This window comes from Danio rerio, chromosome 24, assembly GCF_052040795.2.
Source record: "Danio rerio strain M-AB ecotype USA chromosome 24, GRCz13ab, whole genome shotgun sequence".
NCBI lineage: Eukaryota > Metazoa > Chordata > Actinopteri > Cypriniformes > Danionidae > Danio > Danio rerio.
Genome location: NC_141044.1, coordinates 9,536,124 through 9,551,199, shown reverse-complemented (window position 1 = coordinate 9,551,199; position 15,076 = coordinate 9,536,124). Strand labels below are relative to the sequence as shown.

General features: G+C 38.9%; 1 protein-coding gene and 1 long non-coding RNA gene across 27 annotated transcripts in view; one reads left to right on the top strand and one right to left on the bottom strand.

The window, feature by feature from the left end:
• dlgap1b (discs, large (Drosophila) homolog-associated protein 1b) overlaps positions 1–15,076 on the bottom strand; it is a 253,870-nt gene that overhangs the window by 3,982 nt on the left and 234,812 nt on the right. For all 15 annotated transcript variants that reach the window (XM_087309262.1, XM_087309266.1, XM_087309271.1 and 12 more), the window contains 4 exons: positions 14,519–14,907; positions 11,328–11,410; positions 3,314–3,729; positions 85–176 (listed from right to left, as the gene is read on the bottom strand). In XM_087309262.1, coding sequence (XP_087165388.1) covers positions 85–176; positions 3,314–3,729; positions 11,328–11,410; positions 14,519–14,907 — 980 coding nt within the window. The remainder of the gene's footprint in view (positions 1–84; positions 177–3,313; positions 3,730–11,327; positions 11,411–14,518; positions 14,908–15,076) is intronic.
• Positions 1–15,076, top strand: part of LOC141380822 (uncharacterized) — a 101,070-nt gene that overhangs the window by 20,581 nt on the left and 65,413 nt on the right. The gene's annotated exons all lie outside the window — the stretch shown is intronic.

Below are 15,076 nucleotides of genomic sequence, written 5' to 3'. Positions count from 1 at the left end.
GTGGAAATGGCTATAAAAGCCATACCGTACCACTCAGTGGAAAGAGGCCATAAGTACCACTCTGATATTCTGCTTCATACATACCAAGTTTTCTTCACAAAGATCCCGGAACTGCTGAAATTTCTGCGCCATCAGCAATTGTGCACTGCCCACCGCACTGCGAATCTTTCCAAGGACTAAACAGACAAAACAATTAAAAAAGACAAAATTCAACAGCTTTAGTAAAACAAAAGTGTGTTAAAAATTGATATCCTTTATGAGAAATGATATGCAACAGCTCAGTGTCTGTGTGCGTTTGTGTTGCAAAAGCTCAGACGGCCGGTTAATGTTTAAATGCTATCTCTTTGAAGCTTGAAGGGGGTCATAAATATCTAAGCCTTGGGAACCCAAATGCAGGAACCGGAGGAGTAGGGGGGAGTGTTTACCATGCACACCAAACAAACACCCGCCAAAGCAAATGAGCCTCACACACACACTCACTCACACACAGAGAACTAGAGTGTGATGTAAAAAGATAGATTGAGAGTGAAAGAGGGTAAACAGCATATCAGATTACCAAACAAGGGCGAATTCTCTTAAAGGAAGCTAATGTTTGCCATACGAGGGTCATGTAAAGGCTTTCACCGTGGCCTGAGGAGAAACTGCAGCGTGTCTCTGCGGATTGGAGCCATGAGGCGGTTTAAACAGAGATCTGACGAAATGAACTCGCTCTGTTTAACATATGCAGCAGCGAGAGACCATATGGCAAACAATGCGCTGTCGTAGGACATGGGGATTAGCATCTTTTATGTATTCGGGGAAAGAAGGAAGGGTTGAGGAAGAGAGAGAGAGAGAGAGAGTGGAAGGAGACAGATTTAGAAACTGAGAAAATAGTGAGAACGAAGCAGCGAATGAACGAGGGAGATGGGTGGCTCCCTGCTGGTAGAAATGTCTGGTATGCGCGAGGGAGACAGACAGGAGATGGATGAACAAGCAGGCTTTGTGACTGACATGAAGACGGTCACTGCGTCCGGTGTGTGTGTGTGTGTGCTCGAAGGAAAAGGCGGGAAGTGGGAGATTAAGAAACGGGGGCGGCCGGAGGTAACCAGACTGTGAAATGACCTTGTACGCTTGTGATTTTGCTGAAGTGGCTTATTATTCTCTAAACGATACAAAGTGCTACAAATTAGCATAAATAACACCTGCAAAGTTAACACTGAAAGTTCAGTCGAAAGAGAGGGAATTTCTTTTACAGAATTAATTTGTAAGGTCAGCAGCAGACATCTGGTAGAGACTACAAGAAGTTTCTTCTCTAGAGTTTGTGATGTTAAAAACCCTCAAATTTGCATAATTTTGTAACTGGACAATGGATGGTTAGCAGATCAGAACACACTGGGTCAGCTGTCCAATCTGAGGGAGGGTCTTCACAGGAGTAGGAAGTTAACAGTGCAGAGTGAAAGTGCATGAACGTTACAGTGCAGCCCATAAACACAATCAAGCCTTCAAAAAGAGCTGACTGATCACTCCATTTAAAGACTACCTTGAAAACAAAATAGCAGAATATGTAATTCAGTGATGATTAAATTAATGATGCTGTTCATTACTAAGCTAAATTATTTAAACTAACTTAAAATAACTCCTATAGTAAGTTGCCTACCAGGCAATAATATATGTTGAATCAATGGTGCATTTAGAACATTCAAATCTTCCAAAGAATGGGCGATGAATTGAAAATTCTAGAAACTAAATGTTTCTGAATTGAATATTGTAAATGAGTCTGTAATCCAGAAAACGCAGCTGAATTTATTTTCTCTAAATGATTCTTTAATGCCCAAAGAAGTAGTTGAATCAAATATTCTGAGTATTTAATTCAATAAATCTTTATTTCTGTAGCTCTTTTACAATGTATATTGCGTCAAAGCATTTAATGTTCTAAATATCATTGAGTAGATTATTCTAAATGAGTCTATACTTCCAAAATGCAGATGTATTAAATATTCTAATTGAATCTTTAATGCCAACAAAGCAGTTGAATAAAATTTTTGTAATGAGTATTTAATGTCCAAAATGCAGTTGAACTGATTATTCGAAGAGTTTACAATTAACCGTAACTTTATTAGGTACACCTGTCCAACTGCTCAATAACACAAATTTCTAATCAGCCAATCACATGGCAGCAACTCAATGCATTTATGGTCAAGACGATCTGCTGCAGTTCAAACCGAGCATTGGGAATGGGGAAGAAGGGGGATTTAAGTGACTTTGAATGTGGCATGGTTGTTAGACCAGCTGATCTAGATCTGGCACCAAGTATTTCAGAAAATGCTGATCTACTAGGATTTTCACGCAGGACCATCTCTAGGGTGGTTTTCCACTTTCAGAAGTGAAAATATCCAGTGAGCGGCAGTTCTGTGGGCGCAAATGCCTTGTTGATTCCAGAGTTCAGAGGGGAATGGCCAGAAGACCACATCAGGTGCCACTCCTGTCAGCTAAGAACAGGAAACCAAGGCTTCAATTAACACAGGCTCACCAAAATTGGACAATAGAAGATTAGAAAAACATTGCCTGGTCTGAGTCTCTGTTTTTGCTGCGATATTTAGATGGTAGGGTCAGAATTTGGCATCAACAACATGAAAGCATGGATCTAATCATCGTATCGGTTAAGGCTGGTGGTGGTGGTGGTGGTGGTGAATGGTGTGGGGGATATTTTCTTGACACACTTTGGGCTCATTAGTACCAATTGAGCATTGTGTCAATGCCACAGTCTACCTGAGCATTGTTGCAGACCATGTCCATTCCTTTATGACCACAGTGTACCCATTTTCTGATGGCTACTTAATGCCCCATGCTATAAAGCACGGACCATCTCAGAATGGTTTCTTGAACAGCACAATGAGTTCAACTTGTTGAATCTATGCCACAAAGGATTAAGGCAGTTCTGAAGGCAAAAGGGGGTCCAATCCGATACTAGTAAGGTGTACCTAATAAAGTGGCTGGTGAGTGTGTATTCTAAAAAGTAGTTGAATCGAATATTTTAAACAAATGTTTTATGCAAGAAAGCATTTGAATAAATATTCCACATGGTCTTTATTCCTCAATCTATTCAACTGTTTTTATTTCTAAACAAGTCTTAAATACCCCCAAAAAGTTGCATAAAATATTTTAAATGAGTCTTTAATACCTAAAAGCAGTCAAATAAAATTATTCTTGTGATTTCTTTAATTCCTGAAATGCAGTAGAATAAAACATTTTAAATAATGTGACCTATAATGCACAGTAAATCATCAGTCTGTATTTACGGCCTATTTAGAGCGATGATGTCATAGTTACTCACTGTCTTCCGGTAGCTCGTTCTCTCGCTCATCCTGCTCCATCTGCATGCACCAGCCCTCCATCCTCTCCACCTCTGCCTGCAGCAGCTTCAGAAACCAGCGTCCATCCTGCAGACACACAGAGCCCGACAGTCCACCTGCATATTCCTCCTCCGTGGCTCCATCCATCCAGGGGTCCGGTGGGGGCAGTATGGAGGGGTCGAAGTCCATGTCACTGTACTCATCCTGGACACAGGCATGGTAGTGGTTCCCTGAGCCCTGAATGCTGACGGTGGAAGTGGCCGCGTCTCGGGATGACTGGTGGACAATGGGGCCCTGGTGGGATTGTTTTAACTGGTCATCGGCAAGACCCTCCAGAAGGTCAAGATCAGCTTGAACGGCAGTGGTGACGCTGTTGGAGCGTGTGACTCTACGGTAGCTAAAAAGAAAAGATGAATGGCATTAAAATCAGTTGCTCAAATAATGGTGATAAAAACTTTAGAATCGCACCATTAAAAATAATGTAAGCTACAAAAAATGTGCATCACAAAGTGAAGATTTACAAACTAATTTCGAGAGGAGCATGTGATATGATTGGTCTCCATCCATGATCATTAGTAAGCCAATCAGATATATTCAAACTCACTTTAAATAGCCTGTCAAGTATTACTCCTTTATCTTAGTTTTTTGAAAGATCCCCCCCATATCCCCCATTTCCTCTTTTACCAGAGTGAGGTCTCGAGAACTACCTGACTCTTAGCACGCCTTACATGCTCATCGACCAGGTGGGAGCCCTGGGGTCAATTATCTCAGAGTTAAGGGTTCCCTTCCAGGACAGCATGCCAAACCCGCCATTAATGTCGAGCAATATCAAAGTGTGAACAAATTTATACAAAATACAAAATTTATACAAAATATGTATAAATAAAGCTCTTAAAGCTTTCAAAACCTTGCTTTTGTATGATCTTTAATGCCATTTAAATCAAGTATTTTATGCTTACCAAAACTTTAACAATTTGATTAAAGAATACAGTAAAACCTATAATATTGTGAAACGTTGTTGTTGTTGTTGTTGTTGTATACAGACACACACAGTTGAAGTCAGAACTATTAGCCCCCCTAAATTATTAGACCGCTTGTTTATTTTTTCCCCAATTTTTGTTTAAGGGAGAGAAGATTTTTTCCAACACATTTCTAAACATAATCATTTTAATAACTCATCTCTCATAACTGATTTATTTTATCTTTGCCATGATGACACTAAATAATATTTGACTATATATTTTTCAAGACACTTCTATACAGCTTAAAGTGACATTTAAAGGCTTAACTAGGTTAATTAAGTTGCCCAGGCAGGTTAGGGTAATTAGGCAAGTTATTGTAAAACAGTGGTTTGTTCAGTAGATTATCGAGAAAAAATATAGCTTAAAGGGGCTAATAATTATGTCCCTAAAATGGTTCATAAAAAATTCTAAACTGCTTTTATTCTAGCCGGAATAAAACAAATAAGAGTTTCTCCAGAAGAAAAAATATTATCAGACATACTGTGAAAATGTGCTTGCTCTGTTAAACATCATTTGGGAAAAATTTCAAAAAGAAGACAAAAATGGAAAAAAATGGAAGGGGGCTAATAATTCTGACTTCAACTGTATCTGTATATATAGTAATATATTAATGTGATGGGAAAGCTGAATTCAGTATTCAATGTCATATGATCTTTCAACCTTGTTTCTCTTTGGGGGCTTTCACACTTGGTTCGAATGCCTGGTCTGAACCCAAGTTCGATAGCCCCCCCTCCGCTGATTTGTGTCCATATTGTCTTTGTTCCTTCTGAAACCCGGTACACTTGTGTCATCAAGCTGCTGTTTTGTGTACAGCTGTTGCTAGGTGACGGCCACGAAAGCAAAGCGCCAAAATGGATATTACTGCATATCACGGTTGTTTTGCCTTTTTCTGAAACTTTTGCTTTTGTTATCGACTCCCCATCCCTAGCTAGTACACAAGCAGGCCTGCATGGGATTAATGTGGGCCATAGTCACACAGAGCTCGTAGCGGTGGGCCATACTTGGGCTAGCCCGCACCGGGCCTGTTTAAATTTGTTGTGGGCTTGCCATAGACAGCAGTGCCAGCAAAAAGCCAGCACGGGCCCTGCACAAGCATGTGTGTACAAATAAACACTAAATTAATACATTTATAAAAGCAGCGAAAGGCTTTTCATTTTCTTTAACAAAACATCCTTGCTAGTTAAAGAGATGATATTGTAAACGAATGTAGCACACACACAGCTCTTCTCCAGCAGGAATAGAGAGGGATAACATTTCAAAGTGATCTGGCTTAGATCTGATACTCTGTATTTGCCTGATGTGTGTGTGTGTGTGTGTGTGTGTGTGTGTGTGTGTGTGTGTGTGTGTGTGTGTGTGTGTGTGTGTTGGAGATGTTGGACACCTGCTCTATTCAGGTGCAGTGAAGCACACTGACATCTCTCACCGTACCCTGAGTGTGTCTCAGTGCATCTGAGCGACTGAATTTTGGCTTTATTGGAAGGCACAACAAAAGAAACGATAGCGCACGCAGGCCATAAATAGCAAAGGTTTCTTTTATCTTTTTTGTGGACTTAGCAATCAGTATTTTCTGTGTCTGTTCTTCTGAACTACATTTGTTTTCCATTACAGAGCGCTTTAGATAGTCGGCGTGTGTGTGTCAGAGAGGCCTGTTTCATATCTGCTAACTACTTCCTGTAGAATGGAAGAGAGACAAATAAAGAGTGCAAGACAGTAAGAGAGAGAGAAAAGAGTATTCATTTCTTTTTCCGCTCACATGGTAGTAATCATTCCCTTCTGTAAATCATATCAGAAGAAAGTGTGTGTGTGTGTGTGTGTGTGTGTGTGTGTGTGTGTGTGTGTGTGATTGTGGTTCTCATGTTCACAGTTAAATGTAACTGGAAGACTTTTTTTTTTTCTTTCTTTTTTTTTTTTTTTTACAGAAGATTCCTTTTACATCCCAGAATATCTGGACATTTATAAAAGACATAGAGAGGTATGAATTAGAAGGCAAAATCAAACCAAACTGAAGAAATGTAAATGACAAACAGTATGCTAAAACCGTTTCAAGTATTTGAACATTGTTCATGTTTCTTTGACCTCCACTTGCCAAAAAAAAAAAAAAAAAAATCACACTGATATCAATTTACTGGTCTACCATGACTGGAAGCTCAGTCATTCAGGTTAAATCTGGATATTCCATTAAGTATGAGATATTCTGTGCACAAAGTGAATGTGGTGTTTCAGTGTGAAACTAACTGATGGTGGACTGAGTGCTTTACATATTAACCAAAGCTCTATCTGTGTCTGTCTGTCTGTCTACATTCTGTCTATTTGCCATCCATCCATCCATCTCTTTCTCAGTCTGTCTATTTGTCTCTCTCTATCTATCTATCTGTCTGTCTGTCTGTCTGTCTACAGTCTATCTATTTGCCATCCATCCCTGTCTCAGTCTGTCTGTCTGTCTATGGTCTGTCTGTTTGTCTATTTGTCTCTATCTGTCTGTCTATTTGTATCCATCAATCCATCTGTCTCTATATGTCTGTCTGTCTGTCTATTTTTGTCTCCTGTCCGTCTGTCCGTCCGTCCGTCCGTCCATCCATCCATCCATCCATCCATCCATCCATCGTGTCTGTATCCGTGACCTTAGCAGCAATTCACAAAAAAATGCAATCTTTGCGTCTGAGAAGCACTGCAGAAGTGGTTCTGCCATGTTGCTGTTGTCATGCCAACTTGGTACACAGAACCTCAGAACTCTTGGCCCACCTTTTGAGTTCTTCTGATTCATCCATTGCTGTGTAACTGTCATTTAATTAATACCATTCCTTGTAAAGTTGAAGCTGTTTAAGTTTAATTATAGTCTAATTATAAAGTTTTTTTTTTCGTCTGCTTATTTGATTCTTTTGCATCACAAGCAACTTTCCTGCTCTGTAGCAAACACTTCTGCCTGTTCAAAATCAACAGAAAACACAAGAACTAGGGATTTTTTATGGTTTCTGTTGTGTTGTGACCCCGAAACCGAGGTACACATAGAACCGTGACCTCTGTGTACTGTCTAAATGATATCTGTCTGTCTGTCTGTCTGTCTGTCTGTCGGAGCTTAACAGTTCATCCTTAATCTCTATGTTATCACACATGTCTGACCTGTTGTAGTTCACTCATAAAGAAAAGAAGCCAGGAGTAAGTGGTTTGGGACGCTGCCACAGGGCAGGACAACTCATTCCTTAATTTCCTTCATTCCTACCGCACCGAGGAGAAGGAAAAGAGTGTATGACGTGCTAAAGGAGTCTCTGCATACAGTTCAATGGCTCTGACTTCAGCAGTTAACAAGAGCAGACCTGTGCTAGGAGAGCTGAGTGTGTGTGCTGGTGTTTTACAGCTGTATTCCCTCTCAGTTACAAAGGCATGCTTCAGCAAAGTCCAAATACCGGCAACTTGTGCGGGGGTGTGTGTGTGTGCGCGCATTGTGTGTCTCTTTCTCACCGTCTAGGAATCTACTGCCCTCAACTCCTCAATGCTGGCAGTTACTGGCCACGGCCTTCTCTATACATGTATACACACATGTTTTAGCCGATATTTCAATAGTCAAAACCTAGATATCTAACATCTACATAAGTACAGCCCCCTACAAAAACGGCACCTTAAACACTCACGAAACTGTCGGCATAAGTAACAACTATGTGCTTCTTGCACACAGTAATGTATACAGAAACAAGAATGGTTAACCAACAACATATTAGCATGTTGCTAAACTAACAACTGGTAGTTTTTAAAATTAACTTTAAATACCTGTTTAATACTAATCAGCATTGAATACAGTGTACAATGTTAATTTTAAATACTTATTTTTAATACTAATCAGTTTTGAATAAAATGTTAACCAACATTAACATTGAGATAAGATTCTGATTGGTTTAATGCACGTTATGCTAAAAACACACCCATAACTCATTAAAGGGTCACGAAACACCAAAACACATTTTTTGAGCTGTTGACAGTCGTATATGTGTCCCACACTGCTAAAAACACTATTAGGACACCTATATTTCACTAAAAAGTGTAAATTGGTTGTTTTTGCGTTATTTCAAGCAAATTCGTACTTCCTGTTTGAAACGAATTTTTGAAGCTGCGTCACGACCATGACATAATAGCCTGTATTCCAGCGTGCAGACTGGGCGTCTGTGCCTGAGTGAGTCTTATTACGTCTTACAGTGTGATACATTAATGCATGAGTAAGGCTTGGTTCAAACCAATCAGCGCGCTCTATTGTGCAACTTCATTAATATTCATTTGTGTCACCGTGTTTACACCACAAAGACGCCACGTTGTGTTGGCAAAACAAGCGTGAAGTGTTGCTTTTATAGTTTGCTGCCGTTAAGTTTCGTTTTCATTTTCTCTCTGTGAGAGCTTATCTGGATCACGTGTGGATTAACAGTGTACGCAACGCTCGACAACAATAACTTGCGTGTCTAAGGAGGTTTATTGTTTACCTGAGAGCTGTTCTCATCTGCAAACGCTGAAATCTGGATTTGCTTGTAGTATTCTCTCCATAAAGACGCGGCTCTAGTTGCTGGTGATTGTCCCGTCTCTACAGATTTGGTAAGTGAGCGACCAGTGCTCTTTGTTTATTCAGTTTGTTCGTATCGAATTAAGTTAACTATTGCACTGAGTGCAGAAATGTTAGCATCGCATTTAGTGACCGGAATAACACACGCGGCTTTCTGACGCTACCTGCCGTGTGCATCTAAGTTTCCGGGAAATGCAGAGTTTTTTTTTTCTCTCATTCGCCGTGCGGTATCAAACATTGCATGAAAAATACATGCTTGCAGCAGATCCTCAAATCAAATATCTCGTTTGTCGCGAGGGGCATGAATGAATTCCCTGAATGAAAGAGCCAAACTGCAGTTAAAGTCCAACATTTCGACTATAATAATAATAATAATTCGACTACAGATGTCCATGTAGGTTAAACACCATCACTTTCTCCTGTCTGTGTGGGTGTGTATTTTGACTCTGAAACTCGCGCGTGCACAAATAGACACTCCCACACCATCCCACTTTAGTTCCTCCGACACTCCCCCCTAAACAGAGCTGGACACGCCCACTTTTCTGACTTTTTCCAAAGTAGAGGTGTGAAAACACCCTGCTGAAACGAGGGGGTTTCATGGCCCTTTAAGAGTATAAGGGCCTACTCAGACTATGCCATCCGTACCGTGCCCAGGCCTGTTTCCCGGATCGTTTGAGAAGTGTGAGTGCGCTGAATTGGGCTCAAGCACGGTTCACTTGGCCGGCCCTGGCCCGGTTGGAAGAGGTGTGCCTGAGCGCGGTTCACTTGGGCTTTGGCGCGATACAATTGTGTGTGAGTGCAAAACGCGCCAAAGCCCGAAACTGAAAGCGAGACGTGAGTTTTAAGGGACTGTTTCATATGGATTTATTAATCATTCTTACTGTTCAGTGAACACAAACTGCCGTAGTTTATTAAAGACGCAAACTCCACACTTCACGACAACTGTGCACCTTCAGCAGACCTCCTCATTCCTGCAGCACGAGAGCTTTCTGACTGTTTATGATCGCCAAAAGTGGCGGATCTGTTCGACAAGCGTGCTTTGGCCCGGTTCGAGGCAACTGTACCTAATGGGAGTACGGTCTAAGCACAACCCTGTTAAACCATGAGCTGCAGCACAAACCATATTTTTCAGTTCTTAAAATAGCAAAAGTGCATTGAGAGAAAACTCTGCCCTTTTCATGATATAAGGATCATGCCCAACATATGTGGTTATTTTCTATTTATATCCTCTTTGAAATATGGTATAAATCGCAAAAATACAGACTTTCCCCTATGTCTCCCATTGAGTTTTTTTACTTCCTGCCCTCCATCTGAATTTTGCGTGTCACCAGAACCACTTGATTGAAAACAACCTGATAAAAGTCCCATGTGGATCTGAACAGTGTGTTTTCAGCCTGGACTTTCACAGGATTTAAATGAGAATGAGGAATCAATGTTGTTTGATGCTCAAGAGTATGGCATTTCAACAAACTGAAATCTTATTTTATACACTTTTACTATATAAGACTTTCATTCTATGGCACCTTTTAATAAAGGCTACATGTCAAAACTTTAGTGCTGTCTACTTAGCAATTTTAGCCATCTGAAGCCTCTATTTACACTTCACTGGACCAGACAGATCAACTGACCTAGAACATAACTGACCTTTTGTAAAACAACTGTTTACACACAGTATGCAAGTGCGAATGCAAGACATTTGTTCTGGCATTTGATCTGTACTCCCAGACAGCACTACGAGATGGTGATTTTTACGAGGCTTCGGCTGAACCTGTGGCTGAACTTTAGGGGAAAGCCCACAGACACTGAGCATCTCTCTCTTTCACTCTACCTCCTCCTGAGGTTATTTCCCTCCCTCTCTCACAGGGTGCTAAAACAGTGACATATGAGGGTGTGCGAGCCAGAGAAAGCAGGAGAGAGAGAGAGAAGTGAGACAGGGGGGTCGATACTTGACCATGTCTGTGACCCAGCAGCCTGCCTGATTCATAATGGGCACAGCAACAGATGGCCATGCGTCGCACACACATGCACGTACAAACACCCGCATACACACCCACACAGAGCAGCTGTCCCGCTGCCTCCCACCCCTTCAGGAGGCCCCAGTGTCCAAACCACCATGATAGGGACAGCTGTGTGTGTGAAATAGAGACAGAGAGAATGGGAGTGTCTTTGTCACAGGAGCATGTGCTTGAAATGACAACTCTCTCTCTCTCTTTTACTTTCTTCTCTCTCTCTCTCTCCTATTACAGTTTTAATTCTTCAGGAACATTCATACTCACTGTATTCGCATCTGTATCATGTTTTCATTTACATTGTGTTATTTGTATGAGCACATGATGGGAGGTGGGTGTTATGGGATATGTTTCTGTGTGACAGAGAGAGAGAGAGTGAGAGAAAGAGAGAGCGAGAGTGAGTGGGTGTGGATAAACTTACCTTCTCTCTTCCTCTACTTGAATGCCGACCGACTGAAACTTACAGTGCACTTCTGATTGGTTGGGTTCCTCTGGACCGTCCACCTAAAGGCAGACACACATTCAACATGGATTGAATATTCGAAGGTTTTAGTTAGATTACAACAGTGTGCTTGCTGTTTTTACAGTAATCATTCAAGTTTATCAGTTCACTGTAGTTATTACTACATTATGCTGTTGCATTCATTACCAATTGTAAATACTAATATATACAGTATAATACTCTTTACCATATGATTCAAAAAACACTATTAGTATTTACAAAAAAAACAATTAATTTTATATTATTTGTATAAGATTTGGATATTATAAGTATTTGTAATGTTAAGCTGTATTATAAAATGTTACAGATATAAAGATGTGTATCATCAACCGCTGCTGCCCATGTGTCTACCATTCTTTTTTTTTAACATGTAGTTTTTAGTTTTATATTTAATTCATTTAAAAAAAAAAAGGAAATTACAGCCAAAAAAATACAATTGCTCATTTTTGTGACAACTTAATTATGTTCAATCCCCTTTAATTTCTAAAATAATGAGTTAAAGCAATTGCTGCATGTTGTCTCAAAACAAATCGATTGTGTGGAACCCAGCATTTTTACAGTGTAGTTTGGCTGTACTGCTCAGACAACTTGTTATGAAATATTAAATCCAACATCAGGAAGAATCATGATAAGTGCCCAAGTGTCTACCATTGTTTTAAAATCTTATATTTTGTTTTCTATTAAATTTTGTTTTTAAAATAGGGGCATTACACTCGAATTATGATTGCTGTTTGTTTAAACTACTTATTTAAATTGAGCTAAAACTACACACTTTTTTTTTTTTTTGCAACAACTTATTATTTTGTAGAGATGTGACTTAACATAAAATAATTAAGTTAGCGTAATTCTGTCATCAGCATAATTTTACAGTAGTTTACCTGTACTGCTCAGACAAAATGCAAAATATTAACACTAAAACTATAGAGGCGTTTTTTTGTTTTACGTTTTTTTTTTTCATTTTTGCAATTTAATATAATAATAATAATAATAATAATAATAATAATAATAATAATAATAATTTATAATAATACATTTTTTATATATAAAACATAATTTCCTGATGTTTACTAAATATGTGAGCATTTCATTCTGACAATTTTTTTTTTTTATTACAATTACAAAACACAAAAGAGGCACTGATTTTGTCTACCTTGAACTACCATAGCGGCCAAAATGACTGCATGATTTTTTTTTCTTTAAATATGAATATTCAAAGCTTAATTTTAATATCTCAACAGAAGCTTTGAATGTAAATATGATGTGACAATATGATGTCTTAAGAGAACGGTCAGAATCCACCACAGAATATAGTAAATGAGACGAGTGATATGACATGATGCATATATGGGCATTAAACACTTATATTCAGCAGTTTACATGTGTCTGTTTCCTATTTACCAACATACAAGTTTGGCTGTTGCCTCATTATAATATTAAATCAGTCCCTCCAGGATTTTGCGATCGCTGAATTTATTGCAAAATCCAAATTTTGCGGATCTCGCAAATTTTCTGAAATGTTGTGGATTTCCCCCTAATTTGAGGTCTCGAGGCTTGGTGTCTTCACAACACTGGTTCACCCAAAACAAGTCCATGTGGACCTAAAAGAAACTTGTTGGCACTTTAAAGTTACTTTTTAATATTTTAATTTGTTTAATTTTTAAGGTTAATATATTTAATTGTTTTTTGGTTACATATGAAATATTGAAAATAAGAGCTATTTTATAGATTTGGTCTATACGTCTGGGTCTAGGAGTAATAAAGTTATATATATATATATATATATATATATATATATAAAAATAAATAAATATATTTAAAATAAATATAATTATAATAAGGACATTTGTCTTTTTAAAAAATTTTTTAAACAGTAAATCCACGCAAATTATTGCCGCAAACATTGCTGGCAGTTTGAAGAAAAGCCACAGCAAAATCAGTCATTTTAGGCCAAAAAAATAAAAAATTATTCCAGCGAAATCCTGGAAGGACTGTTAAACAAACAAAACATACATCTTAAACGACCTTATGCCTCTTTGGGAGGGAGTGCTGAATAAATCATATTATATTCAAAGCTAAATTTTAATATCTCAACAGATCATTATGGTAATTCTTGTAGTTATAGAAATCAGGTAGTTCCAGTGTTAAATCCGACAGTCAACTGAAGACCTGAGTGATATGATATGATGCATAAATGTGCATTAAACACTTATATTCATCAGTTTATATTTATCAAGTGTTTGTTTCTTCATTACAAACTTACAAATTTGTCTGTTGCCTCATTACAGACATAAGTGACAAATTTCACAATATACGCATTAAACCAGTCGCTCTAGGATTTTGCCATTGCTAAATTTATCTTAAAATCAAGCAAACACCGCAAAATCTTGTAGATCTAGCATTTTTTTTCTGAAATGCTGTGGATTTTCTGCAAATTCAGGGTATAGATGCTTTCTATGACATCATCATGACACTGATTCACCTTAAACATAGGCCATGTGGACTTGAAAAAAAACTTGTGGGCACTTTTAAATTTACTTTAATATTTTTATTTTTGTTTGATTATTAATATGTTAATGAGTTTAATTGTTATTTAATTACATATGAAATGTGGAAATGAAGTGCTATTTTATAAATTTGGTCCATTAGTCTGTGTCCAGGAGTAATAAAAAATATTTTTAATAAAGACTTTTGTTTGTGGTATAAATTTACAGCAAATTAATGCAGTTTAATTCCACAAATATTGCTGCAAATTTTTAGAAAAGCTGCAGCAAAATTAGTGATTTTTAGGTCTTAAAAGTCAGAAAAATGTCTGGCGGACTGTTAAACCAACAAAACATACATTTTAAATGACCTTATGCCTCTTTGGGAGGGAGTGCTGAATAAATCATATTATATTCAAAGCTTAATTTTAATATCTCAACAGATCACTATGGTAATTCTAGTAGTTATAGAAATCAGGTAGTTCCAGTGTTAAATCTGACCAAGAACCATGAAAAAAAAATTGTGAATTATGGTTATCCTGGTAAGAATCGTGATATCAGGTCTTTGCCCTATTATCCAGCACTAATGTTACCAAACAGGCATTGCAGATGTGAGTGCACACGGCCAACCTGAATCCCTATGGACAGACTCTTCCTGAGGGCGTCTCTCTTAGCGTCCTCTGAGATATGCGTTACACTAGAGGTGGCGGTGGCTGTGGTGATGGTGATGGTGCTGTTGGTCACATGCTGGCTGGCCGGCCCGTGGACTTGAGCATTTGCTGCCTCGATGGCTGCCGTCAGGGCCTTCATGCTATCGATGCTCTCTGTGGAGTTGCTGAGACCAGACTGAACGGCTGCCAAGGCCCGGTTAGCAGGCCCAGCACCGGTCAGCTCATTGTAGGCATCCTGGGCTGATTCTGTGCTGCTCTGGGCTGTTATAGAGATGTAGGGTCTGGTGGGCGTTGACCTGGGCGGGACGGGGGGCGGGGTTTTCTTGTAGGTGGTTATGCATGATGATACTGCGGAGGAGGAGAAAGGGACAGGTTAGCAAGTCAAGATTTGGACAACACAGAAACACATTCTTGTGGATAGTTTAATGTGGTATAGGCTTATAGACGGGATTAATCGTCTGAAGCTTTTATCACTGTACTCGCATCAAGGCAGGGGTCACCAACATGGTAGCCCACG